General features: G+C 47.6%; 1 protein-coding gene across 2 annotated transcripts in view; it reads right to left on the bottom strand.

The window, feature by feature from the left end:
• The window catches only part of kalrna (kalirin RhoGEF kinase a), a 151,555-nt gene that overhangs the window by 22,476 nt on the left and 101,554 nt on the right, over positions 1 to 27,525 (bottom strand). For both annotated transcript variants that reach the window (XM_077002742.1, XM_077002744.1), the window contains exons 22-34: positions 27,206 to 27,388; positions 26,344 to 26,462; positions 18,182 to 18,248; positions 17,857 to 17,966; positions 17,539 to 17,608; positions 17,121 to 17,210; positions 16,643 to 16,735; positions 15,643 to 15,754; positions 15,179 to 15,369; positions 13,260 to 13,361; positions 12,464 to 12,606; positions 12,233 to 12,335; positions 4,266 to 4,512 (exon numbers count right to left, since the gene is read on the bottom strand). In XM_077002742.1, coding sequence (XP_076858857.1) covers positions 4,266 to 4,512; positions 12,233 to 12,335; positions 12,464 to 12,606; positions 13,260 to 13,361; positions 15,179 to 15,369; positions 15,643 to 15,754; positions 16,643 to 16,735; positions 17,121 to 17,210; positions 17,539 to 17,608; positions 17,857 to 17,966; positions 18,182 to 18,248; positions 26,344 to 26,462; positions 27,206 to 27,388 — 1,630 coding nt within the window. The remainder of the gene's footprint in view (positions 1 to 4,265; positions 4,513 to 12,232; positions 12,336 to 12,463; positions 12,607 to 13,259; positions 13,362 to 15,178; positions 15,370 to 15,642; positions 15,755 to 16,642; positions 16,736 to 17,120; positions 17,211 to 17,538; positions 17,609 to 17,856; positions 17,967 to 18,181; positions 18,249 to 26,343; positions 26,463 to 27,205; positions 27,389 to 27,525) is intronic.

Raw genomic sequence — 27,525 nt, 5'->3', positions numbered from 1 at the left:
ACAAAGTTTACAAATAGGCCACTTCTCAGTCAGTAGGTCTACACTATAGTCTGTGTTTTGGAAATTTAGCTCCTTCACCCAGACAGCCTGACACACACACACACACACACACACACACACACACACACACACACACACACACACACACACACACACACACACACACACACACACACACACACACACACACACAGGCACATACACACACAGGCACATACACACACAGGCACATACACACACACACACACACACACACACACAGGCACATACTCCCCTCCTACCCATCTGGCACACCGCACCCCTACCAGTACAACCCAGAGGCGTCTTTGGCCAACGCCGAGCCGCACAGTGTTGCGTAAGCTGGCCGTACGGGCCATCTGCCAGGTCTCTGTGCTGGCCAACGATGCCTGGAGTGCCGCGTTTCACAGTGGGCAGTGGGGAGACAACCGTGGTGATGCTCAGGGGTGTGGCTCCTACCCCAAAACAAGGAGTGGTCATGCAAATTAGATTATCCCTAACAATAAACATGTTATATGGCTCCAGAACACAGGTCACCTACGCTGAAACTAGTCCGTCTAAAACTACAGAAACTAGTCCCATTAAAACTACAGAAACTAGTCCCATTAAAACTACAGAAACTAGTCCCGTTAAAACTACAGAAACTAGTCCCATTAAAACTACAGAAACTAATCCCATTAAAACTAGAGAAACTAGTGCCATTAAAACTAGAGAAACTAGTGCCATTAAAACTAGAGAAACTAGTGCCATTAAAACTAGAGGAACTAGTCCCATTAAAACTAGAGGAACTAGTCCCATTAAAACTAGAGGAACTAGTGCCATTAAAACTAGAGGAACTAGTCCCATTAAAACTAGAGGAACTAGTCCCATTAAAACTACAGAAACTAGTCTCATTAAAACTAGAGGAACTAGTCCCATGAAAACTACAGGAACTAGTCCCATTAAAACTAGAGGAACTAGTCCCATTAAAACTAGAGGAACTAGTCCCATTAAAACTACAGAAACTAGTCCCATTAAAACTAGAGGAACTAGTCCCATGAAAACTACAGGAACTAGTCCCATTAAAACTAGAGCAACTAGTCCCATTAAAACTAGAGGAACTAGTCCCATTAAAACTACAGAAACTAATCCCATTAAAACTAGAGGAACTAGTCCCATTAAAACTAGAGGAACTAGTCCCATTAAAACTAGAGAAACTAGTCCCATTAAAACTACAGAAACTAGTCCCATTAAAACTAGAGGAACTAGTCTCATTAAAACTAGAGAAACTAGTCCCATTAAAACTAGAGGAACTAGTCCCATTAAAACTAGAGGAACTAGTCCCATTAAAACTAGAGAAACTAGTGCCATTAAAACTAGAGGAACTAGTCCCATTAAAACTAGAGGAACTAGTCCCATTAAAACTAGAGGAACTAGTCCCATTAAAACTAGAGGAACTAGTCCCATTAAAACTAGAGAAACTAGTCCCATTAAAACTAGAGGAACTAGTCCCAATAAAACTAGAGAAACTAGTGCCATTAAAACTAGAGGAACTAGTCCCATTAAAACTAGAGAAACTAGTCCCATTAAAACTAGAGAAACTAGTCCCAATAAAACTAGAGAAACTAGTGCCATTAAAACTAGAGGAACTAGTGCCATTAAAACTAGAGGAACTAGTCCCATTAAAACTAGAGGAACTAGTTCCATTAAAACTAGAGGAACTAGTTCCATTAAAACTAGAGAAACTAGTCCCATTAAAACTAGAGGAACTATTCCCATTAAAACTAGAGGAACTAGTCCCATTAAAACTAGAGAAACTAGTCCCATTAAAACTAGAGGAACTAGTCTCATTAAAACTAGAGGAACTAGTCCCATTAAAACTAGAGAAACTAGTCCCAATAAAACTAGAGAAACTAGTGCCATTAAAACTAGAGGAACTAGTTCCATTAAAACTAGAGGAACTAGTTCCATTAAAACTAGAGGAACTAGTTCCATTAAAACTAGAGAAACTAGTGCCATTAAAACTAGAGAAACTAGTGCCATTAAAACTAGAGGAACTAGTCCCATTAAAACTAGAGAAACTAGTCCCATTAAAACTAGAGGAACTAGTCTCATTAAAACTAGAGGAACTAGTCCCATTAAAACTAGAGAAACTAGTCCCAATAAAACTAGAGAAACTAGTGCCATTAAAACTAGAGGAACTAGTTCCATGAAAACTAGAGAAACTAGTGCCATTAAAACTAGAGGAACTAGTCTCATTAAAACTACAGAAACCAGTCCCATTAAAACTACAGAAACCAGTCCCATTAAAACTACAGAAACCAGTCCCATTAAAACTACAGAAACTAGTCCCATTAAAACTACAGAAACTAGTCCCATTAAAACTACAGGAACTAGTCCCATTAAAACTACAGGAACTAGTCCCATTAAAACTACAGAAACTAGTCCCATTAAAACTACAGGAACTAGTCCCATTAAGTGGGACTGGTGAGTGGAATACACATTTGAGGATGTGATTAGATCTTTTCACTGTGTGTAAGTCCATGCATTGTTTTGCAATGACTGTTGCTTGAATGTTCTGCTCAGCGATCTACGCTGGTTCAGGTTTATGAGGTCAGACCTAATGTCAGCACCAGGGTCCGTTTCAGAGGCCACGAGGAAAGTACGGGAACGCCCTGCCCAACGTAACGTCTGGGTTTTCAAAACACTATATCTCACGGTGATTTGACAAGAAGAATAATGACTAGACACTTTACGCAACATTTTCACTTCTCATGTAGAAATGATTTAAATTTGTAACTTTGGTTTTCCATAAAGAAACAGCCCTTACTGAAGTGCTGATGCTCTATTTAGAAATAAGGAACTCATTAAAGTGGAACTTTCTTAATGACATGATGTACATTTGGGGGTGGGGGGGGGACTTCTCGAGCTCAAAGTGTGTTTTACCTGTTTTCTTTTTGTGTGTGGGGTAAACGAGAGTCAGGAATGATGCTGTTAGAAGCGTCCCGAGCGGATGTTTTAAGTCCGTCCGCGCTAAACAGAGGAAACACCACCCCATGGAGACAGGAAGAGCACGCTCACAATAGAGAGGGCGTCTCCTGAGAGTCCTCATGGACACTAGTTTGCGTGATGTAAACTCCACATACACTGTCTCATAGCTGCTACGAAATAAGGAAAACCATCACCATAATATTTGCATTGTAGGAAAAATCCAAGCTAGTCAAATAGCAATATGCATTATATGATTTTTTGCCAGGATTATTACTATGGCAAAACCTTGAAGTTAAAATGAGAGATGACAGTGAAACTTTAAGGTTAATTATAACGTCGAGGTTAAGGAATCGTGTTTGGGGTCAGATGTGTCCCTGCTCTGTCTACCAGAGCTTCTCTGAGTGGGTGGACATCCATCCGCCCAGCATGGTCGGCGGAGAATGGATGGAGCAGATCACAACAAGCACAGCTCAGTGCGACGGCTCCTCACCGAGCCCACACTCGCTCCGGGACGGATCGGTCCAGGACCCCGTCAATGAGGAGCGACATGCATCAGCATCATGGTTACACACACACATGGGGGTGAAGGTATAGAGGACACGTGAGGAGTACGAAAGATGAGAGAGAGAAAGAGGAGAGAGAGAGAGAGAGAGAGAGAGAGAGAGAGAGAGAGAGAGAGAGAGAGAGAAAATGATGGAGAGCGAGTGAGGGAGAGAGAGAGAGTGTGTGTGAGTGAATGAGTGTGGGAGTGAGGGAGAGAGAGTGCATGTGTGAGTGAAGAAGTGAGACAGTTATGTGAGAGAAAGAGACAGTGAGGGGGAGACAGTGGAAGTGTGAGACACTGACGTGTGTTCTGTGACTCACACCCCAGATGATTTGTGTGTTCATGTTCCTGTCTGGGCTGTGCTATTGCCCCTGGGCTGTGCTATTGCCCCCGGGCTGTGCTATTGCCCCCGGGCTGTGCTATTGCCCCTGGGTTGTGCTATTGCCCCTGGGCTGTGCTATTGCCCCTGGGCTGTGCTATTGCCCCCGAGAGAGCCCCGCTACTGCTGGACTAAATGTCAAATGTTCTTCAGGAGTTCCGCTCCTTCAACTATGACCAGTGGAATCTCCAATTAAAAGTACCATGTCGCCCCCTAGGGGACAGTAGTGGTAGGATTACGATCATTGCTATTCATTGCTTTTGACAGATTGAATTCTCTTGTCTGGGCTCATCTTGTTCAGCTGTGGAAACTGTTTTGGGTTGGGGGGGTGGGGGCGTCGGCCGACGCTCTTACCTCTGCCTGCTGGAAAGAAGCAGTCCATCTCCACGCTGCTGCGTGAGTGGGAGACGCAGAGAGTCCCGCTGGGTACCAGGCCCTCCAGTTGGGGGGTACGGTCGGTGGTGCGCACCAGACACCAGCCGGGCCGCTCGCTGGGCCTCTCCAGCAGCTCCACCGTCTGGCCCGTCTGCACGCTGAGCTCAGCCGCACCGCCCGCCACAAAGTCCTGCAGCACCACCGTCAGCTCACACCCGCCCGAGAGCTACGACGTGGTTGGGGGGAGGGGGGGTATGAGAGACAGAACAATGATCTGTTATTTGTGCGTCTTTTATTCAATGTTTACAAAACACAGATGGAGAGAGGAATGGTGATCGTCGTATGTCCAACGATCTCCCACTGCAGTGCAGTTACAGGAGACAGAAACACCAGGTCTGTCAGAACAGTCTGGAAGGGCTGGTGTAGCTTACGAATCATTTCATGTTTCCATCTGCTCAGCTACTGGACGCCGAAATGATATTCTCCTCCTTTCACTAAACTCCTTCTGATCTTCTCAAGTGGTGGTATTTGGTTTTAGTGCATTGAGAAGGGAGAGAAACCAGTAGGTCGACTCTTTTGTTTTCTTTCGTGCAAGTGCTTGTGTGTGTGCATGCTTGCGTGCACGTGTTTTGTGTGTGTATGTGCGTGCACGTGTGTGCACGTTTGTTTGTCAAACAGCTGGTTTCACGGGGGGGGGGGGTGGGGGCGGGGGGGGGGGGGGGGGGGGGGGGAGCCACTCCCTCTGCAGAGTATAAATGAACCACACACAGAGAACTCACCAGAGCACCAGAGAATCTCCCCATGATCTGGGGAACGGGAGGAGCTAACACACTCCTAAAGCTTTACACACACACCACACGGACACAGACCGGGACACTTGGCAATGCCAACCACACCACGACACCACGCACGCACACGCACGCACACACACATTTATGCCTGTGCGCACGCACACGCGGTGAGACCACACCGCCGTCGTTCTACACCAAATTACCCCAACACCACCCTCTGCTCCAGCTTGGCCCCCCGTGAGCTGCAATTGAGAAACTAGAGCACTGACACACACCACGGGTTGCAGTGAGACTGCCTGTGCATTCATCCCACACTAACAAACTCAACCTGCAGTCTTCTGTGGACCCTGCAGCCCATGTACACAGAGAGAATAATAAACGTTTTATTGTCTTAACTCAAGAACTCCTTTGTCTACGATTTTGGCCTGAAGAGAAGCTTTATTACCGATAATTTGCATGAGACCAATACGACACTGGGCTTGCCCTGTGTCCTAGTTAAAACAGATAAGAAGCGATTAGAGATGTTTCATGAAAGGCATGCTGGGAGTTTTGCAACAGGGCAAAGTTAGCATGCCCTAGGCAAAGGTGGGTTCTCCTTTTAGTGTTTCGTTTAGCAGATACCTTCGCAAAGCATAAAATAATGTCAAGGGTCAACAATCACTATTGGTAATACTTGAACAATAATTACTCTACCCTAATATGAGTATTCTGAGTAGCTGTTCTAATGCTCAGTGTTTATTATAACCTCGAGCTACCACCTCCACAGCTGAGCTTAACCACAGTCAGCAACCTGGTTTCAGTGCAACTCAGAGAACAATAAGTTTCTATCCAAGTGTGAACTCCACCTCCTGAGACAGTGAACTCCACCTCCTGAGCCTTCTCCCCATCCTCCTCTACCCAGACACACACGCACACACACACACTATCAGTGTTTACAGGTATGAGAGAGGACACTAGAAATATACCCTGAAAACACTATGCTCTAATCACAAAACATCATGGAAGGAGAAGGATTAATTAGCCTGAAAGGTAGATTTTAATGAGAGAAACTGAGAATGTGAGTAAAGTGCTCTTGGGAGAGCTTGGAGAATGAGTTGGGTGAAGACCTCATCAGGATCAGAGCGCTGAGACCTCACAGACTCCACAAGAACTGGAACTACAGAGAAAATGCCAAACCTTTTGAGTTTGTATAAAAATATGGCACATGAATATTTGTATAAAACATACTTGTATAAAATATGGCAGAGTAAAACATGCTGCTTGTATCCGTGACCTGCCAATCTGGTTGTTTTATTAACTTTCACACTGAATAAGACTGTGACCATAAACGGGTACATTTACTGTAAGTCCACTGACTGAACTGATTGTGTAACAACAATAAATACTACAGGAAGTGACTTAACCATGGTGTAATGTTTCCAAGAGGGAACCACACCACCTGCATCACGTGTGCACAGTGTGTACCTAGGACAGATATATTGTGCTCTTGACGTGTGGCACTAGAGTTCTAGCCCGGATGTGGAGGGGATCTGGATCTGGGAATTACGTGTGACAAAATCCAAAGCATGTGCAACTTCCTCTCCATCTCAACAGTTGCCTTGGCGATGGCGGTGGAATCCTGACCTTTCAGATTCAATGCAACTACCAGCAAAGAACCGAGTCTAACTTCATACAGTAAGAGCACGCGATGTCCAGAAGGATCTTTTAATAGCAGAAGCTCCTTTCACCCATCACAAGTCAACTTGGCTTCATTCCAGAGGTTAAATACCCAAACTACCCAACACAGTGTGTAGGGAAACAAAAATATTAAACAGTTTTGGGCAAATGTGATCAATCAACTTTCAGGTCTTCAGTCTTTCAGTCTGAGAGAGAGGACGTCCAACCATTGGGGCTGTCCAGTGGCCTCGAGCCTCAGGGTCAAACACAGTAAACACAGTAAACTCAGAGCATCTGAACTACAGTCTGAGTCCTTAGTCCTGATTCTTCAACATGCTGCAGACACACAGGCCCCTGCTCTACTGTTCCAGACACACACGTCTGACTCAGTAATAACACTAAAACATCCAAAAGAGGGAGCAGTCAGAAGACCAGCAGCAGATTGCAGTCTCCTCCAAGCACTGATCTTACATCTGCCCATCTGCCTCTACCCATGGACACAGGTCAGTTAATACAGTTCCCAGATCAACACCGAACTGGCTTTCGATCTGTTGAGTTGCAGAGGATAAGGGAGACATCACCTTACCGGGAAGCACATAGAAAAACAAATGTGGATAAACCGGGTAACAGTAAATGTGAACATATTGTACTTGACTGTACTAGTCTAGTAACTAGATCCCAGTAGCTAGGAACCATCCTAACCTACAGTAACAGTGCAGACACAGTCCACTCATTCTGTCTTCTCTCTCTTTCTCTCTCTCTCTCTCTCCCCCTCTCTCCCTCTCTCCCTCTGTCCATCTATCCATCTTCCTCTATTTCTGTCTCTTTCTTTCCCTCCCTTTTCCTCTCTCTCTCTCTCTCTCTCTCTCTGTCTCTTTCTATCTCCCTACTTTGCCCAACCATCTGCATATGGGAGTATCAGGTCTCGGAGCTGAGGGGGAGCAAGGACGTGTTGCTAGGAGACTTCCACTGCCAGGCGCACAAAATCCCACCTCGGAAAGCTCGGCGGCGACAGAGGACACCGGGTTTGTGCCGTTCACGGGGCAGAACCTTTGTCATGGAGATCAGAGGCTTGAGAGAGGTTTTACACTCTCATTCCATCTCTCCCTCCCTTTCTCTCACTCCTCCATCCCTCCCCGTATCTCTCTCTCTCTCTCACACACACACACACACACACACACACACACACACACACACACACACACACACACACACACTTCTGTCACCCAGCCTCTGCTCTGGCACCACGCACCCTTCCAACAGCATGTATCATTACTCAGAGAATCAATAGACAACACAGCACTGATCTAAGGGCTGGAAGCAAGACGCCACATGCTAACACACAACCGTCCTGCTGCTGATCCAGCGTTTCACAAAAGCCACGAGGACACGACCCCTGCTGTGACCTCATTTCTGTTACAAAACCACGCTAGGACAAACACAGCCGATTCTGGCAGGAGTAGAGCAGACGAGGACATCAACATTCAGCACTCGCTTTGACACTAAACACCTGAAACACCAGAGGAACCCTGCTGAGAACCAAACACATGATGCAGAAGAGCAGGAGGATACATGGAATAGGCATGACAATCTGGAATAGGCATGACAGTCTGGAATAGGCATGACAATCTGGAATAGGCATGACAATCTGGAACAGGCATGACAATCTGGAATAGGCATGACAATCTGGAATAGGCATGACAATCTGGAACAGGCATGACAGTCTGGAACAGGCATGACAGTCTGGAACAGGCATGACAGTCTGGAACAGGCATGACAGTCTGGAACAGGCATGACAATCTGGAATAGGCATGACAGTCTGGAATAGGCATGACAGTCTGGAATAGGCATGACAATCTGGAATAGGCAGGTCAGTCTGGAATAGGCAGGTCAGTCTGGAATAGGCAGGTCAGTCTGGAATAGGCAGGGCAGTCTGGAATAGGCAGGACAGTCTGGAATAAGCAGGACAGTCTGGAATAAGCAGGACAGTCTGGATTGAGCATGTTTGACAGGAATAGGTATGCTAATATGCTAATGCATTTCTAAGAGCAAACTCTTTGTTTTTCATCTCATTCACAGTGTGCTTTAATAGCCTATTTCTAATTGCCTGGCCCTAGTCTCAGCTGTTACTGAACTGAAAAACACACGCGCACACACACACACACACGCATGCATGCGCACAGTCACATACAGACACACGCACGCACAGACACGCACGCACACACACACACACATACAGACACGCACATGCACAGACAGACCACAGAACCTACAGAATCCAGCATCTCTTGGTGATCTGAACAACTCAAAATAATTTTTTTCCACACTGAAAAATGGAAAGCTTAACATTAAAACACAAGTTATCGATTCTTTAGGAATACAATACCCACCCAACACACACACACACACACACACACACACACACACACACACACACACACACACACACACACACACACACACACACACACACACACACACACATCTAGTATTCCCTGCTCTTACTCAGTTCTAAAAACACCTGGCCACCTTCACTGTGAACAGACTCCTCATTCACACCCGTCTGTCTGATCACTTTCTGCTCACTCTCCCAGCCTTCATCAGCAGTGAGAAACGTGAGAAACATACACTACTTATGTGAGAAACATACACTACTTACGTGAGAAATATATACTACTTACTCGACTGCTCGCTTTGAAAAGTTTAAAGCTCATCCACTTCAGCATGGCGACTCGCCTATCTCTCCGTTTGCTGTCTCTCTCTTTCACTTACTCTATCTCTCACTCTCTCACTCACGCTCCCTCTCTCACTCACTCTTACTCTCTCTTTATTTCTGTTACTTTCTCTCTGTGAGCTCTACCTCTCTCCCCCTCTGTGAGCAGCGTTCTGATTGGCTAGGCCAGACGGACTTGCAGGAGATATTAAAATCCCCGTCACCGGTGACTATCTGAAAGGCTGAACCACCTGTATACTGAGTGCTGCTGTCTTTTGTGTGTGTACTCTATCTAGTTATACACCTCCCTGATCACAGCTCTGTGTGGCAGCTGCCCATGTGAACACACGGCAGTGTGTACGTGTGTGTGTGTGTGTGTGTGTGTGTGTGTGTATCTAACCCAGCGGCACTCATCTCTGTAGCACGCGGATGGTCTTGTGACACACAGATACAGTGGTGTGGAGGGGAGAATAGCTTCATTATCTAGCAGGCACTGTCTGTCGCTGCAGTCATGTCTGAAGGCATTAGTACCATTAGTACCATTAGTACCATTAGTACCAGTCTGAAGGCTACAGTACCAGGCGGAGAACTTCCTCTGCAGAAGATGCATCTCGGTCAAGCCCTTTTACATGGCCGCCTGATTTCCTTTGCCGGGATCCAGCTTCAGGACTCCTAGTGTGGTTCGTCCGCAGGCAAGCGCGCTCATCAGATCTTCACCTGACACACGTAGGCTGGGAGGGCGAGAGGGAAACCCCAGGATGGTGGGGTGGGCAGGAGACAGGCGTGTGTGGAGATGGGGAAGTGTGGCAGAGAACAGGAGCGAACCACACAGGCTGGGCCCAGCTGAAGCCCTACCACTGGGGGAGGGTTGTCAGGGCTGGAGCCATTACTCCAAACACACGCACACACACACACCGTCCTACAGCTGGGAAATGCCCGTCTGTTCTGTGTGTGTGTGTAGCAGAAGCTTATTCCACAGTAAATATTCAACAGTATAGTCACTATGTATGCTGCTAGGTACAAGGCAGAGATAAGACAGCCAGAACCGAGGAGGAGGAGTGGACTCTGGACAGTGTCCATGTGTCCTCACGAAACACAGAAAGGGAGACAGAAGATAAGCCTGCTCCCTAAAAACAAAATCATAAGACAAAGGGACAGAAAATAAACTTGCTGGCTTAATATTATTTAGAAGTATATTTGACTGTTTGCATTTTCAGTTATATATGTTCAAATGAAATCACTGCTTTGTTATCTGCAATAAAGCACAGTGTAAGTTTTTTTTTCCCCAAAGCTAATGGCCAGAGACGCCATGGAGATGGACAGGGTGTCTGTGTCCCATGTGTACGCCATCAACATTATGTGCTATGAGAAAAATGGCATAACACCTAAAGACATTCAAAGAAGAAAGAGCATTTCTACAGAGAGAGAGAGAGAGAGAGAGAGAGAGAGAGAGAGAGAGAGAGAGAGAGAGAGACAGCACCACAAACCCAGGTGGGTGCGTATAGACAGGGAGCAGAGGCTTCGTCCCCGAGTAGACGTGGCGTAGACCTCAGAGCAGTCTGGAGTCATTTACACGTCCCTGACAACGTCCACTACGGAACCACCAACGTTGACAAACTTATAAATAAAAAAACAAAAAAACCCACATCGTACACAAGTGCACGGACGCATTAGCGTCTAGCTGTTTGCAAAAGCACGGTGGTCATTACATTCTTCTCCAGGTCAGAAACAAACAACATCTACCCACGAGCTGGTGTGGAGAGCCAAACTCTTCTACACAGCACTCCCACGCAGAGAAGGGAGGAAAACACGCGCTCTGTGACCCAGCATACACACACACACACACGCACGCACGCACGCACGCGCGCGCACACACACACACACACACTGTGTGTGTGCTTCTCTTTATGACGCTGTCACTATGTCACATGCACGTGTGTGCGCACATACACAATCTCTCTCTCTCTCTCTGTCACCATGACACACATACACACACACACACACACACACACACACGTTACCTCCTGCTGATATACAGCACTGACATTTCCCTGGTAAGTACAACAACACGAGAACAAACCCACTCAGCACTGACAGTTCCAGCTTTGTTTTGGGCAAGATCAAGTCACATCTCACACCTCACACACACACACATACACGTACACACACGTAAACGTCCTCGTCACGTACATACGACAAATGTCAAACACGTGCAAACAATGTATCTTACTTTGATGTCATAGGGCTTCTCATAGTTCCTATAAGGACACACACCAGAACACAACCTAAACAGACTTTGCATGATTTTACATGATTAACTGACACACTAAATATAAATCTCCATCTTGACTACCATATCTACACCAATATGACAAGACCCCTGCTAAACACAGAAGAAAAAGGGCAGGAAACCCTGTTTCACATTCATGTGTCAATCAATGGTCACATGACTATGTTAAGGGTGGAGTCAGCAGGCTAATTCACAGCATCCAAACAGATACTACCATACGAAACAAGGTCAAAAATGCCATTTAGATTCCAACTGACAGTATTTAACCTCACAAATGTTACGGCTTATGTATAGTACATATGTGATTTTAGATGCAACCAAAATATTTTGTTGAACCCTAAAATCTTTCAATTAAAAGATATTTAAATGGAAAGAGTTTGTTGAGCTGAACAATTTTTTTAAATGATCAACTGCCCGTTCAGGTCATGACTGCAGTGTGAGATGGCTGACAGACAGAAGCAGGACTCAGAGGGAGAAGAGTCAAGCACACAGCTACCTTGTCACTGTCAACTGTGTTCTGAGATGTCCGAGACGCAATGGAGATGGTGTCTGGCTGACTGCTGCCATCTCCCTGACTGTCCATATCCTCTCCAGCTTCCCTGCACATGCAAACACACACACACACAAACACACACAAAACAGAAGCAGATTTTCAAGGTTGTGAAAGTTTCTGTGATGCCGTGGCCCGTGGTCTAACGGCCAGAGCGGGCCGAGTGTCGTGGCTGACCTCTTGCTGTTGTTGCGTGGCTTGGCGGGAGTTTTGGGTATTGGAATGGGCTCCTTCAGCGCCCCCTTCAGGTGGATGATCCTCTCCTGGATCACCTCCCGAATGTTTCTGATCCATTCCTGCTTCGCCTCTATGCTAGACGCCTGCGGATTGTACCAGAGACTTTCCCTATAATCCAGGCCACATACTTGCCCATTGTAGCCACACCAGAAGGCCATAGTCCTACTGACAGGAAGCATGCAGTAGGGTCTATAAGGAACAGGATGCTATTTCCTTATCATGTAGTTGTTGTATATAAGAGTGAATCTGTTCTGATTGCTTTGAAATCTCAAGACGTGCTACATGATGAGTGATCCATTCGTAATGTCTGGATACATAACTCAAGAGTGGAGCTTGTAATGTTTGTTTGTTTCTCTCTGCTGTAGTGTTTGTAAAACATCTATCTGCACCCCTACCTATCCATCTACACCTACCTCACTTCACCTTTATCACCCACTTACACCTCCTCCACCTTAACCATCCATCTCCACCCTATTCACCTTGTGTGCACCTTGGGCCCAAGGTGATAATAAAGAACTGTGTGGGTCTTTAAATACCATCCCTGTGTTTTTAGTCACCAGCGTTCCCAATTTTAAACCTTAAACCAGATTCTTCATGATAGTAACAGGCTACTGTGTGCACAGCAGTAATACCCTGGGAGTTCTAAAGTCTGAGTCCACCTGAGCACAGGTGTGTTGATCAAGCACAGGTGCGGTGAGGGAGTGGACGTGTTTGTTTAAACGCAGATAGCACGGACCTTGAGGACGGTCTTGTTGTCGGACGAGGGCGTCCGTCCCGCCCACAGTGCAAATTTACAGGGATCTCCCTCGATGTGTTCCGTCACCCCCAGTTCAGATGTCTGAAAACCAAGAGGACATAGGAGACATCATAAGAGCTCAAGCGTCACATCCCCTTAAACAGGGACGGGCTCCTCTCACACACACACTCCCGTAAACATGCAGACACACACCTGCTTGTCTTGTCTTTAAGCTCTCTGATAAACATCTTGTGATATATACAGGTGTGAACTGCACAAACGGGTCTAAACTCACGCACTTCTAAGCTTGCTTTGGTGTGCCTGGTAGTGTCCATGTGTCAATATGCATGAAAATCTACAATGATATCCTTGAACTCTGCTCATCATATGCTGTACAAATGATCCAGCAGATGCACATTTAAGCATAGTTATATTTTCTTCTTCTTAAAGATGATATTTAAATGTGCATTATCATATTTTCTTACTAATTCAAACAACTGAGTTATATAGAACATTATTTCAGCAATGGCATCAGCGCATGTGCATTAGGTGCCTGAGAAAACCTGCAGTTTGAAAAACTACATCCTAGGACGCAATCTTGTTTTCTGTTTATCGTCGTCAGTCACTTTATGTAATGTAAATGTAATCTATATAAATCTATATAATGCACTGAGTTGAGTGACAGACTTTACGTGATGAACAGAGTATAGATCCTTACTAGAGCAGCAGTTTTAACCTGTGCGCGGTGGCCCTCTAGTGGGCCATAGTGGTACTACTAGGAACCTGTTAGCCCAACGTTTCTTTTGCTTTAATGTTTTTCAAAGTAAAAATCCTTCCAGTCCATATAGATATTTTACGAAACGGAAGTTCAGGTGTAACAGATATTAATTAAATTATTAGCAAAAAAGTTTTACCAATCATGGATAAGTGGATAAAATATGATATTTTACAACGAAATATATTGAGGCTGGACCAACAGCCAAGCGACCACTGCATCTCTGACCAAGAAAAAAAAGCGTAAACCAAAACGAAGCAAACGATGGTCTTGTTTAGCGTTTAGTTTGTTAAGTGATTATGCAATCAGTTTGACGGTCTATACTGAAGTAAAGTGCTACTTTAGCTCAACCACCTTCTGAGAAACATGCAGTGCTGGTCAACTGCATCAAACTAGGGTGGGTTTCCCGAAACGTTCGTAGCGCTAAGTACTTCTTAACCTCGTACGTTTCATACGAGGTTAAGAAGTAGGGCCTACTTAGCGCTAAGAACGTTTCGGGAAACCCACCCCTGGCTTGTAGCTCCCAATGCAACAAAAAAAAAATCACAAAACTACATTTCGTTGTGGACAACACCACATATGGCGAAATGCCAGACACGGGAGAATGAATCAGTGGAGGAGAGCAGAGCAGCTTTCTCCTGATGATAATGATTTATACAGCCCACTGCATACAAGCACTCCTACCCTGAGATAACATATAACATATTTGATAACGTGCTTCACCTTTGCTAACAACTTGTTAAATAATTTTTATTAATGAGCAGCCTAATGCAAAGCTAAAAGTGAAGTCACGACAGCGTTGGTAATGCTAGGAACTCTGCAGGCCATCATAGATCTTCGAGGCATGCTGTATTGAACATATGCCAAAGTAAAAAATAAAATAAAATAATTAGTGTTTCTGTGTTCACTGACTTAACCACTAGAGGTTGTGTTTCTTCAGTTTTGACTATTGAACCTTGAAATACTTTACATAAAACATAAAACAATTACCAACATGATTGTTTGGAATTTCACAAAATTAGTATGCTCGCTGAGAAGCTGAGAAAGACTCACACTAAAAATTGTATTTACAACAATGGTGGACACTGTAATTCCAAATTGTACTTTTACGTGTAATGTAATAATACTACATGACCCAGAGTACCAGTAGTTTGTTCTTGTAGACGTATTTAGTGTGTCCCGCTGAATCTTTGATCTCCTTGCTGAAGACGAGGCAGATTTCGAAGAGGAAGAGGTGGCGGTCACGGCCCTTGCGGATCAGCGATTTGGGGTCCCACACCTGGAACGTGTCCTGTAGGATCAGCTCACCCTGCACGTCCATGTTCTCATCAAAACCTGCGGCAAGGCCAGAGGTGAGAGGTGAGAGGTCACAGGAGGTAACGGTTTCAGAGTTCCACAGGACAAAGCAGATTCATACCATGATGGATAATCTGAACTGATTTGCCACAGACAAACACTAAGCACACACAGATCTCTCCGTTTATGAGCACATTCTCCAAACGAGAGCACATAGGGTGCTCCGGGCTTCTGCTGTGAGGTTTTGGGTGAGCTCTCGCTGCCATGTGGTGTGGGTGCCGTGTGGACAAGGTCACCAGAGGTCGCGCCTACCTTCCAGCATGCTGAGGTGCATGGCATCGTTGGCTCTCTTCGGGACTCCCAGCATCACCTCCAACCCCTCCTTCATCTCCCCTTTACCCTCCTCACAACAGCTCAGCAGCTCCTGAGGGCCAACACAGGCGCGTGAACTGATCAAATTTTGATCTAAAATGAAATCTGAGGCCTAAAAATGGCATTTCTTGTATGGCTTTAAGAGGACAAGCATGTTCATACCAACCAAAGAAAAAAACCTACAGGTCAAGTCCCATGACGCACACACCACCCAAAATCAGAACGCGATGGCGTGCTTTCATGCTGTGTGGACGAAGTAAACATCTAATTTATTCTCGTATGGCTTTTGGAAAAGGACAGTATGTTCATAAGGGTTTTTATGTGAAAATGAGAGAAAACTAAGATGTTTGCTATGGTTGCTGACCTGCTAATCTCCTCAGACAGTCACAACAGACAGAGAGGAAGGGGGGAGAGAGAGAGAGAGAGAGAGAGAGAGAGAGAGAGAGAGAGAGAGAGAGAGAGAGAGAGAGAGAGAGAGAGAAGAGATAGATAGTGAGGAGGGAGAGGCAGATACTTAAAAGCTGTGGTTGTTCCTTGGGGAAACCAAATTATCAGCAATCTTTGGATTCTGTCTGATTTCTGTCTGAGAGCTGATATCTCTTTTATCCCCTCTTACAAATAAACACGTACACTAGGGTTGCCAAAACCAGACACTGTGATTCCATTAGACTCCCCACTAATGTAGCTTATTTTATAATAAGCTCAAAATAGCAGATGGGCGGAAGAAGTGAGAAGTGACAAGCAAAGTGACTTATATGATTGTATCCAGGAGAACATCGTACTGGATGGACACCTAGACAAGTCAGACCAAATGGAAACTAGAATGCACACACACACACACACGCAGGCACGCACGCACGCACACACACACACACACACACACACACACACACACACACACACACACACACACACACACACACACACACACACTCAGCACCTTGAGAAGGAGCTGGTATTTGGTGATCCTCTGAACAGGCTTGATAAGGTAGGAGGAGATGGAGTTTGCCAAGCCGTGCCTCTGCTGAATTTCCTGTATGGAACATGTAATACTCAGTACTTAGCATTTCTTACTCAGCATTCAGTACCTAGCATTCAGTACAGCCATGTACGTCATCACTACGTACATCAGTGTTTACTTTCACTGGGTTAACAGGACTGTGTCCTATAATTCCTATAATTGGCAAATTGGTAACTTAATTTAGGTTCCATGGCTAGCTGGCATCACCTAGCTGGTAAGTCAAACATTTTCTCAAAGCCCCAGTTTAAAATAGCAAAAATATGCTCAGGGCTGTTTTTTCCATTGGTCCCTGGCTGGAACTGTCTAAATAAATGAATAAATGAAAGTAGAAATTACTGCCAAGGTGGTAAAACAGTAGAATAGAGAAGTATATCACTGGGATCAGAGATGCTCTTACATCAAAAAAATTCCCAGCATGCTCCAGGATTAGCTGGCTGGAATCCGGCTTGTTTTTACAATAAGTCACGTAAATTTGGAATTTATCCGCCTGGAAAATGCAAAACAAAACAAAAGTAAAAGATATTGTTCATTTACATTTTAACCTCATATGCATAAAAAAATTAAACACTGTTGGAGGTCAGAGATAGTTCCTTTAGATAATTCATGCAGGAGTACAAATGATCCCACAGTCAAATTGTGCATATATGTAAGATCTAAGATTTCAGTTTGCACATTTGGAATTGGAATCTGAAAAATTATTCACCACTCTTATTCTGGAAGGACTGTTTTTAGGCCACAGTGGCACTTACCCATGTGACACACTTATCCATGTGACACATACCCATGTAACACACTTACCAATGTGACACACTTACCCACGTGACAAAACAGTGACCGACATCCTCTGGTAACTGTTCATAATTGATCAATTCTTTCAGGAAGATACTAAACAAAAACAAAGATGAAAAGCTTGCTTAATCATAGGCCTAATTAAGTGGCACATTGTATCAGGAATACAGCATTACATTTGCATGCATTTACATATTTTAAGCTTATTTTAAAAGGAAAATATATTCCTACGATTCATCCTTTATCCACACAAGAACAAAGGTCTGATTTAGCAACACAGTGTGTGCATCATGGTGAGGAAAACATGATGTAATACTCTTTAGTGTTGGGAGACCAGCCCATACTTATTGTGGAAGTCATAAATCTCCTGAATGTTTCCAAAAATGACATGTTCTTTGTTGGCAATTCCTGGTGGTATCTCCTCCACCCCGCTGGTCATCTCCCACAGGTATGTCTACACACACACACACACACACACACACACACACACACACACACACACACACACACACACAAAAGCACACACAAGCACATACATACACAAGATGAAACATATGTCATACAAATTAATTATGCTGAGTTGTGATTTTCAATATAATACTGAATTGTGTTGATTAGCACATTTAGTGACAGGGAAGAGGAGAATGTGGGAAAAGTGTTGCTTCTCACCTCTAAACACTCGTGGAGGTCTCTGACATAGGCTTTTTCAGTTTGCAGTAACTCTGCCATGATAAATCTGTACACACACACACACACACACAAATTAGGAAGACCATACTATAAAGATTAAAATAATTACAGCAATACATTTTATTACTAGTATAACAATTAATGTAAAAATCATTCTGATAATAATGATAATCTTCATTTGAGAGAATAAGGTTATAAAACAACATTTTGATAAACTTTTATGGGTCTCAAATTTCATTCCTCATCAAGATTTGATCAGTTTCCAGATCTTTTTTTTTACTTGCCACAAAGAAATCAAAACATGTTACTACACGTCACGGCTACTGAATGACTTTACAGTCATTGAATTTAAATTAAATCTTTTCAATCTGTGTTTTTGGATTTCATATTAATGTTGCTGTCATGTTCCCACTGCAGGCCCAGGAGCTTTATGAAGATGAAGGAACGTCCCTGGAGCTGCGGACGCTGCTCTTTGCTGATGCTCCCTTAACCACTCACGCTCCCTCAACCACTCACTCTCCTTCAACCACTCACGCTCCCTCAACCACTCACGCTCCCTCAACCACTCACTCTCCTTCAACCACTCACGCTCCCTCAACCACTCACGCTCCCTCAACCACTCACTCTCCCTTAACTCACTCTCCCTCAACCACTCACTCTGCTTCAAACACTCACGTTCCCTCAACCACTCACGCTCCCTCAACCACTCACTCTCCTTCAACCACTCACGCTCCCTCAACCACTCACTCTCCTTCAACCACTCACTCTCCCTCAACCACTCACTCTCCTTCAACCACTCACGCTCCCTCAACCACTCACGCTCCCTCAACCACTCACTCTCCCTCAACCACTCACTCTCCTTCAACCACTCACGTTCCCTCAACCACTCATGCTCCCTCAACCACTCACTCTCCTTCAACCACTCACGCTCCCTCAACCACTCACTCTCCTTCAACCACTCACTCTCCCTCAACCACTCACTCTCCCTCAACCACTCACTCTCCTTCAACCACTCACGCTCCCTCAGCCACTCTCTCTCCTTCAACCACTCACGCTCCCTCAACCACTCACTCTCCTTCAACCACTCACTCTCCCTCAACCACTCACTCTCCCTCAACCACTCACTCTCCCTCAACTCACTCACCCTCAACCACTCACTCTCCCTCAACCACTCACACTCCCTCAACCACTCACTCTCCCTTAACTCATTCTCCCTCAACCACTCACGCTCCCTCAACCACTCACTCTCCTTCAACCACTCATTCACCCTCAACCACTCACTCTCCCTTAACTCACTCTCCCTCAACCACGCTCCCTCAACCACTCACGCTCTCTCAACCACTCACGCTCCCTCAACCACTCACTCACCCTCAACCACTCACGCTCCCTCAACCACTCACTCTCCCTTAACTCACTCTCCCTCAACCACTCACTCTGCTTCAACCACTCACGCTCCCTCAACCACTCACTCTCCCTCAACTCACTCACCCTCAACCACTCACTCTCCCTCAACCACTCACTCACCCTCAACCACTCACGCTTCCTCAACCACTCACTCACCCTCAACCACTCACGCTCCCTCAACCACTCACTCTCCCTTAACTCACTCTCCCTCAACCACTCACTCTGCTTCAACCACTCACGCTCCCTCAACCACTCACTCTCCCTCAACTCACTCACCCTCAACCACTCACTCTCCCTCAACCACTCACTCTCCCTCAACCACTCACTCACCCTCAACCACTCACGCTTCCTCAACCACTCACTCTCCTTCAACCACTCACGCTCCCTCAACCACTCACTCTCCCTTAACTCACTCTCCCTCAACCACTCACGCTCCCTCAACCACTCACTCTCCCTCAACCACTCATGCTCCCTCAATCACTCACTCTCCCTCAACCACTCACACTCCCTCAACCACTCACTCTCCCTCAACCACTCACTCACCCTCAACCACTCACTCTCCCTCAAACACTCACGGTCCCTCAACTCACTCACCCTCAACCACTCACTCTCCCTCAACCACTCACTCTCCCTTAACTCACTCTCCCTCAACCACTCACGCTCCCTCAACCACTCACTCTCCCTCAAACACTCACTCTCCCTCAACCACTCACTCTGCTTCAACCACTCACGCTCCCTCAACCACTCACTCTCCCTCAACTCACTCACCCTCAACCACTCACTCTCCCTCAACCACTCACTCACCCTCAACCACTCACGCTTCCTCAACCACTCACTCACCCTCAACCACTCACGCTCCCTCAACCACTCACTCTCCCTTAACTCACTCTCCCTCAACCACTCACTCTGCTTCAACCACTCACGCTCCCTCAACCACTCACTCTCCCTCAACTCACTCACCCTCAACCACTCACTCTCCCTCAACCACTCACTCTCCCTCAACCACTCACTCACCCTCAACCACTCACGCTTCCTCAACCACTCACTCTCCTTCAACCACTCACGCTCCCTCAACCACTCACTCTCCCTTAACTCACTCTCCCTCAACCACTCACGCTCCCTCAACCACTCACTCTCCCTCAACCACTCATGCTCCCTCAATCACTCACTCTCCCTCAACCACTCACACTCCCTCAACCACTCACTCTCCCTCAACCACTCACTCACCCTCAACCACTCACTCTCCCTCAAACACTCACGGTCCCTCAACTCACTCACCCTCAACCACTCACTCTCCCTCAACCACTCACTCTCCCTTAACTCACTCTCCCTCAACCACTCACGCTCCCTCAACCACTCACTCTCCCTCAAACACTCACTCTCCCTCAACCACTCACTCTCCCTCAAACACTCACGCTCCCTCAAACACTCACGCTCCCTCAACCACTCACTCTCCTTCAACCACTCACTCTCCCTCAACCACTCACTCCCCTCAACCACTCACTCTCCCTCAACTCACTCACCCACAACCACTCACTCACCCTCAACCACTCACTCTCCCTTAACTCACTCTCCCTCAACCACTCACTCTCCCTCAACCACTCACTCTCCCTCAAACACTCACGCTCCCTCAACTCACACACCCTCAACCACTCACTCACCCTCAACCACTCACTCTCCCTCAACCACTCACTCTCCCTCAAACACTCACTCTCCCTCAACTCACTCACCCTCAACCACTCACTCTCCTTCAACCACTCACGCTCCCTCAACCACTCACTCTCCCTTAACTCACTCTCCCTCAACCACTCACGCTCCCTCAACCACTCACTCTCCCTCAACCACTCACGCTCCCTCAATCACTCACTCTCCCTCAACCACTCACGCTCCCTCAACCACTCACTCTCCCTCAACCACTCACGCTCCCTCAACCACTCACTCTCCCTCAACCACTCACTCTCCCTCAACTCACTCACCCTCAACCACTCACTCTCCCTCATTCACTCACACTCCCTCAACCACTCACTCTCCCTCAACCACTCACTCACCCTCAACCACTCACTCTCCCTCAAACACTCACGCTCCCTCAACTCACTCACCCTCAACCACTCACTCTCCCTCAACCACTCACGCTCCCTCAACCACTCACTCTCCCTCAAACACTCACTCTCCCTCAACCACTCACTCTCCCTCAACCACTCACTCTCCCTCAAACACTCACACTCCCTCAAACACTCACGCTCCCTCAACCACTCACTCTCCCTCAACCACTCACTCTCCCTTAACTCACTCACCCTCAACCACTCACTCACCCTCAACCACTCACTCTCCCTTAACTCACTCTCCCTCAACCACGCTCCCTCAACCACTCACGCTCCCTCAACCACTCACGCTCCCTCAACCACTCACTCTCCCTTAACTCACTCTCCCTCAACCACTCACTCTGCTTCAACCACTCACGCTCCCTCAACCACTCACTCTCCCTCAACTCACTCTCCCTCAACCACTCACTCTCCCTCAACCACTCACTCTCCTTCAACCACTCACGCTCCCTCAGCCACTCTCTCTCCTTCAACCACTCACGCTCCCTCAACCACTCACTCTCCTTCAACCACTCACTCTCCCTCAACCACTCACTCTCCCTCAACCACTCACTCTCCCTCAACTCACTCACCCTCAACCACTCACTCTCCCTCAACCACTCACACTCCCTCAACCACTCACTCTCCCTTAACTCATTCTCCCTCAACCACTCACGCTCCCTCAACCACTCACTCTCCTTCAACCACTCATTCACCCTCAACCACTCACTCTCCCTTAACTCACTCTCCCTCAACCACGCTCCCTCAACCACTCACGCTCTCTCAACCACTCACGCTCCCTCAACCACTCACTCACCCTCAACCACTCACGCTCCCTCAACCACTCACTCTCCCTTAACTCACTCTCCCTCAACCACTCACTCTGCTTCAACCACTCACGCTCCCTCAACCACTCACTCTCCCTCAACTCACTCACCCTCAACCACTCACTCTCCCTCAACCACTCACTCACCCTCAACCACTCACGCTTCCTCAACCACTCACTCACCCTCAACCACTCACGCTCCCTCAACCACTCACTCTCCCTTAACTCACTCTCCCTCAACCACTCACTCTGCTTCAACCACTCACGCTCCCTCAACCACTCACTCTCCCTCAACTCACTCACCCTCAACCACTCACTCTCCCTCAACCACTCACTCTCCCTCAACCACTCACTCACCCTCAACCACTCACGCTTCCTCAACCACTCACTCTCCTTCAACCACTCACGCTCCCTCAACCACTCACTCTCCCTTAACTCACTCTCCCTCAACCACTCACGCTCCCTCAACCACTCACTCTCCCTCAACCACTCATGCTCCCTCAATCACTCACTCTCCCTCAACCACTCACACTCCCTCAACCACTCACTCTCCCTCAACCACTCACTCACCCTCAACCACTCACTCTCCCTCAAACACTCACGGTCCCTCAACTCACTCACCCTCAACCACTCACTCTCCCTCAACCACTCACTCTCCCTTAACTCACTCTCCCTCAACCACTCACGCTCCCTCAACCACTCACTCTCCCTCAAACACTCACTCTCCCTCAACCACTCACTCTCCCTCAAACACTCACGCTCCCTCAAACACTCACGCTCCCTCAACCACTCACTCTCCTTCAACCACTCACTCTCCCTCAACCACTCACTCCCCTCAACCACTCACTCTCCCTCAACTCACTCACCCACAACCACTCACTCACCCTCAACCACTCACTCTCCCTTAACTCACTCTCCCTCAACCACTCACTCTCCCTCAACCACTCACTCTCCCTCAAACACTCACGCTCCCTCAACTCACACACCCTCAACCACTCACTCACCCTCAACCACTCACTCTCCCTCAACCACTCACTCTCCCTCAAACACTCACTCTCCCTCAACTCACTCACCCTCAACCACTCACTCTCCCTCAACCACTCACACTCCCTCAACCACTCACTCTCCCTTAACTCATTCTCCCTCAACCACTCACGCTCCCTCAACCACTCACTCTCCTTCAACCACTCATTCACCCTCAACCACTCACTCTCCCTTAACTCACTCTCCCTCAACCACGCTCCCTCAACCACTCACGCTCCCTCAACCACTCACGCTCCCTCAACCACTCACTCTCCCTTAACTCACTCTCCCTCAACCACTCACTCTGCTTCAACCACTCACGCTCCCTCAACCACTCACTCTCCCTCAACTCACTCACCCTCAACCACTCACTCTCCCTCAACCACTCACTCTCCCTCAACCACTCACTCACCCTCAACCACTCACGCTTCCTCAACCACTCACTCTCCTTCAACCACTCACGCTCCCTTAACCACTCACTCTCCCTTAACTCACTCTCCCTCAACCACTCACGCTCCCTCAACCACTCACTCACCCTCAACCACTCACGCTTCCTCAACCACTCACTCTCCTTCAACCACTCACGCTCCCTCAACCACTCACTCTCCCTTAACTCACTCTCCCTCAACCACTCACGCTCCCTCAACCACTCACTCTCCCTCAACCACTCACGCTCCCTCAATCACTCACTCTCCCTCAACCACTCACGCTCCCTCAACCACTCACTCTCCCTCAACCACTCACGCTCCCTCAACCACTCACTCTCCCTCAACCACTCACTCTCCCTCAACTCACTCACCCTCAACCACTCACTCTCCCTCAATCACTCACACTCCCTCAACCACTCACTCTCCCTCAACCACTCACTCACCCTCAACCACTCACTCTCCCTCAAACACTCACGCTCCCTCAACTCACTCACCCTCAACCACTCACTCTCCCTCAACCACTCACGCTCCCTCAACCACTCACTCTCCCTCAAACACTCACTCTCCCTCAACCACTCACTCTCCCTCAACCACTCACTCTCCCTCAAACACTCACACTCCCTCAAACACTCACGCTCCCTCAACCACTCACTCTCCCTCAACCACTCACTCTCCCTTAACTCACTCACCCTCAACCACTCACTCACCCTCAACCACTCACTCTCCCTTAACTCACTCTCCCTCAACCACTCACACTCCCTCAACCACTCACTCTCCCTTAACTCATTCTCCCTCAACCACTCACGCTCCCTCAACCACTCACTCTCCTTCAACCACTCATTCACCCTCAACCACTCACTCTCCCTTAACTCACTCTCCCTCAACCACGCTCCCTCAACCACTCACGCTCCCTCAACCACTCACGCTCCCTCAACCACTCACGCTCCCTCAACCACTCACTCTCCCTTAACTCACTCTCCCTCAACCACTCACTCTGCTTCAACCACTCACGCTCCCTCAACCACTCACTCTCCCTCAACTCACTCACCCTCAACCACTCACTCTCCCTCAACCACTCACTCACCCTCAACCACTCACGCTTCCTCAACCACTCACTCTCCTTCAACCACTCACGCTCCCTTAACCACTCACTCTCCCTTAACTCACTCTCCCTCAACCACTCATGCTCCCTCAACCACTCACTCACCCTCAACCACTCACGCTTCCTCAACCACTCACTCTCCTTCAACCACTCACGCTCCCTCAACCACTCACTCTCCCTTAACTCACTCTCCCTCAACCACTCACGCTCCCTCAACCACTCACTCTCCCTCAACCACTCACGCTCCCTCAATCACTCACTCTCCCTCAACCACTCACGCTCCCTCAACCACTCACTCTCCCTCAACCACTCACGCTCCCTCACGCTCCCTCAACCACTCACTCTCCCTCAACCACTCACGCTCCCTCAATCACTCACTCTCCCTCAACCACTCACGCTCCCTCAACCACTCACTCTCCCTCAACCACTCACGCTCCCTCAACCACTCACTCTCCCTCAACCACTCACTCTCCCTCAACTCACTCACCCTCAACCACTCACTCTCCCTCAATCACTCACACTCCCTCAACCACTCACTCTCCTTCAACCACTCACTCACCCTCAACCACTCACTCTCCCTCAAACACTCACGCTCCCTCAACTCACTCACCCTCAACCACTCACTCTCCCTCAACCACTCACGCTCCCTCAACCACTCACTCTCCCTCAAACACTCACTCTCCCTCAACCACTCACTCTCCCTCAACCACTCACTCTCCCTCAAACACTCACACTCCCTCAAACACTCACGCTCCCTCAACCACTCACTCTCCCTCAACCACTCACTCTCCCTCAACCACTCACTCTCCCTTAACTCACTCACCCTCAACCACTCACTCACCCTCAACCACTCACTCTCCCTTAACTCACTCTCCCTCAACCACTCACTCTCCCTCAACCACTCACTCTCCCTCAAACACTCACGCTCCCTCAACTCACACACCCTCAACCACTCACTCACCCTCAACCACTCACTCTCCTTCAACCACTCACTCTCCCTCAACCACTCACGCTCCCTCAACTCAACCACTCACTCTCCCTCAACCACTCACTCTCCCTCAACTCACTCACCCTCAACCACTCACTCACCCTCAACCACTCACTCTCCCTTAACTCACTCTCCCTCAACCACTCACTCTCCCTCAACCACTCACTCTCCCTCAAACACTCACGCTCCCTCAACTCACACACCCTCAACCACTCACTCACCCTCAACCACTCACTCTCCTTCAACCACTCACTCTCCCTCAACCACTCACGCCCCCTCAACCACTCACTCTTTCTTCCTGGCTGACTTCCTCTTCTCCTCGTTGACCTCATGGTTGGGGTCGCGGAGCTTGACCTGTGGGTCTGTGAGGCTGGCTGGAATAATGTCCAACTCCAAGTCCTTATTATCCTGACACACACAGACACACACACACACACACACACACACACACACACACACACTGTGAGATCAGAACTACTACCGAATAAGAAATAATGCCTTATAAAAGTAGCCATCACTGACAAAGCAAATTCATCCATCTGCATTGTGATTGGTCTGTTTAAAGGACTTCACGGCTGGCAAACTGGAAATGTGTGGTACTGTGTGGTACTGTGTGGTAATGAGCATGGCGAGAACTCTTCCTCAGGGTCATCACAGCTAATGTGGGCCTTCTGTGCTTCACTGTAATAAAGCCTCTTTACGAACCTTAATGGTTTAATGACTTTAATTACAGTCTCAGGCTGTCCATTAAAAATGCATTTGAAAACCCAGGGAAAAGAGGGAGTTGAATAGTCATTACTCTGAACTAACAACGTGTGGTACAGTAACTCTGCTTTACACACATCTGACCTGTACAAATGTCTTAATGCTCTGACATAAAATACTGTCAGCATTTCTCCATTCCTCAGGCACTCCAGTCCACGTTATTCTTATTCTTCCGCCCCGGTGCCCAACAAACCTGAGCCCTGCGGCCTACACTGAAAAGCTGTTTGTAGCTGAGCTGGAGTGAAACTGGACCGTCCCAGTAATCCTTAAGAACAGCACAGGGAACCACGGCTATGGGCCACAGCAGAGATCTCTCAGTGGGTGTGAACAGGGCAGGCACAGGGAGGGGCGTGGCAAGGGTGTGGCAGGGGCGTGGCTGAGCTCACCTCAGAGCTGACCCCCAGGACCTCCTCCAGGCTGCAGCGGTACTGTCCCATTCGTAGGGAGAAGTCGCGGTACCTCTTGTCCACGGTGCTGACCCATCTCTTCAGCTCGGCCACATGGGCGTGGCCTTTCTCCACAAAGTTGTCGGCCAGCTGGATCAGCAGTTTCACCTTCTCCTTGGTTTGCTGCAGGACGAAGCAGCCAGTGGGCACAAGTGTGTGTGAGTGATATCTTCTCCGCATGTGTGTGTCTGTGTGCCTCGGGTTTTTCAAGGAAGGGTATGTTTGGATGTGTAAGTGGTGCGTGTTTCAGTTTTAGTTTA

The sequence above is a fragment of the Brachyhypopomus gauderio genome, chromosome 4 (assembly GCF_052324685.1).
Source record: "Brachyhypopomus gauderio isolate BG-103 chromosome 4, BGAUD_0.2, whole genome shotgun sequence".
In the NCBI taxonomy this organism is placed as follows: Eukaryota; Metazoa; Chordata; class Actinopteri; order Gymnotiformes; family Hypopomidae; genus Brachyhypopomus; species Brachyhypopomus gauderio.
Note: the sequence above shows the minus strand (reverse complement) of the source record. Positions and strands in the feature narration are given on the sequence as shown.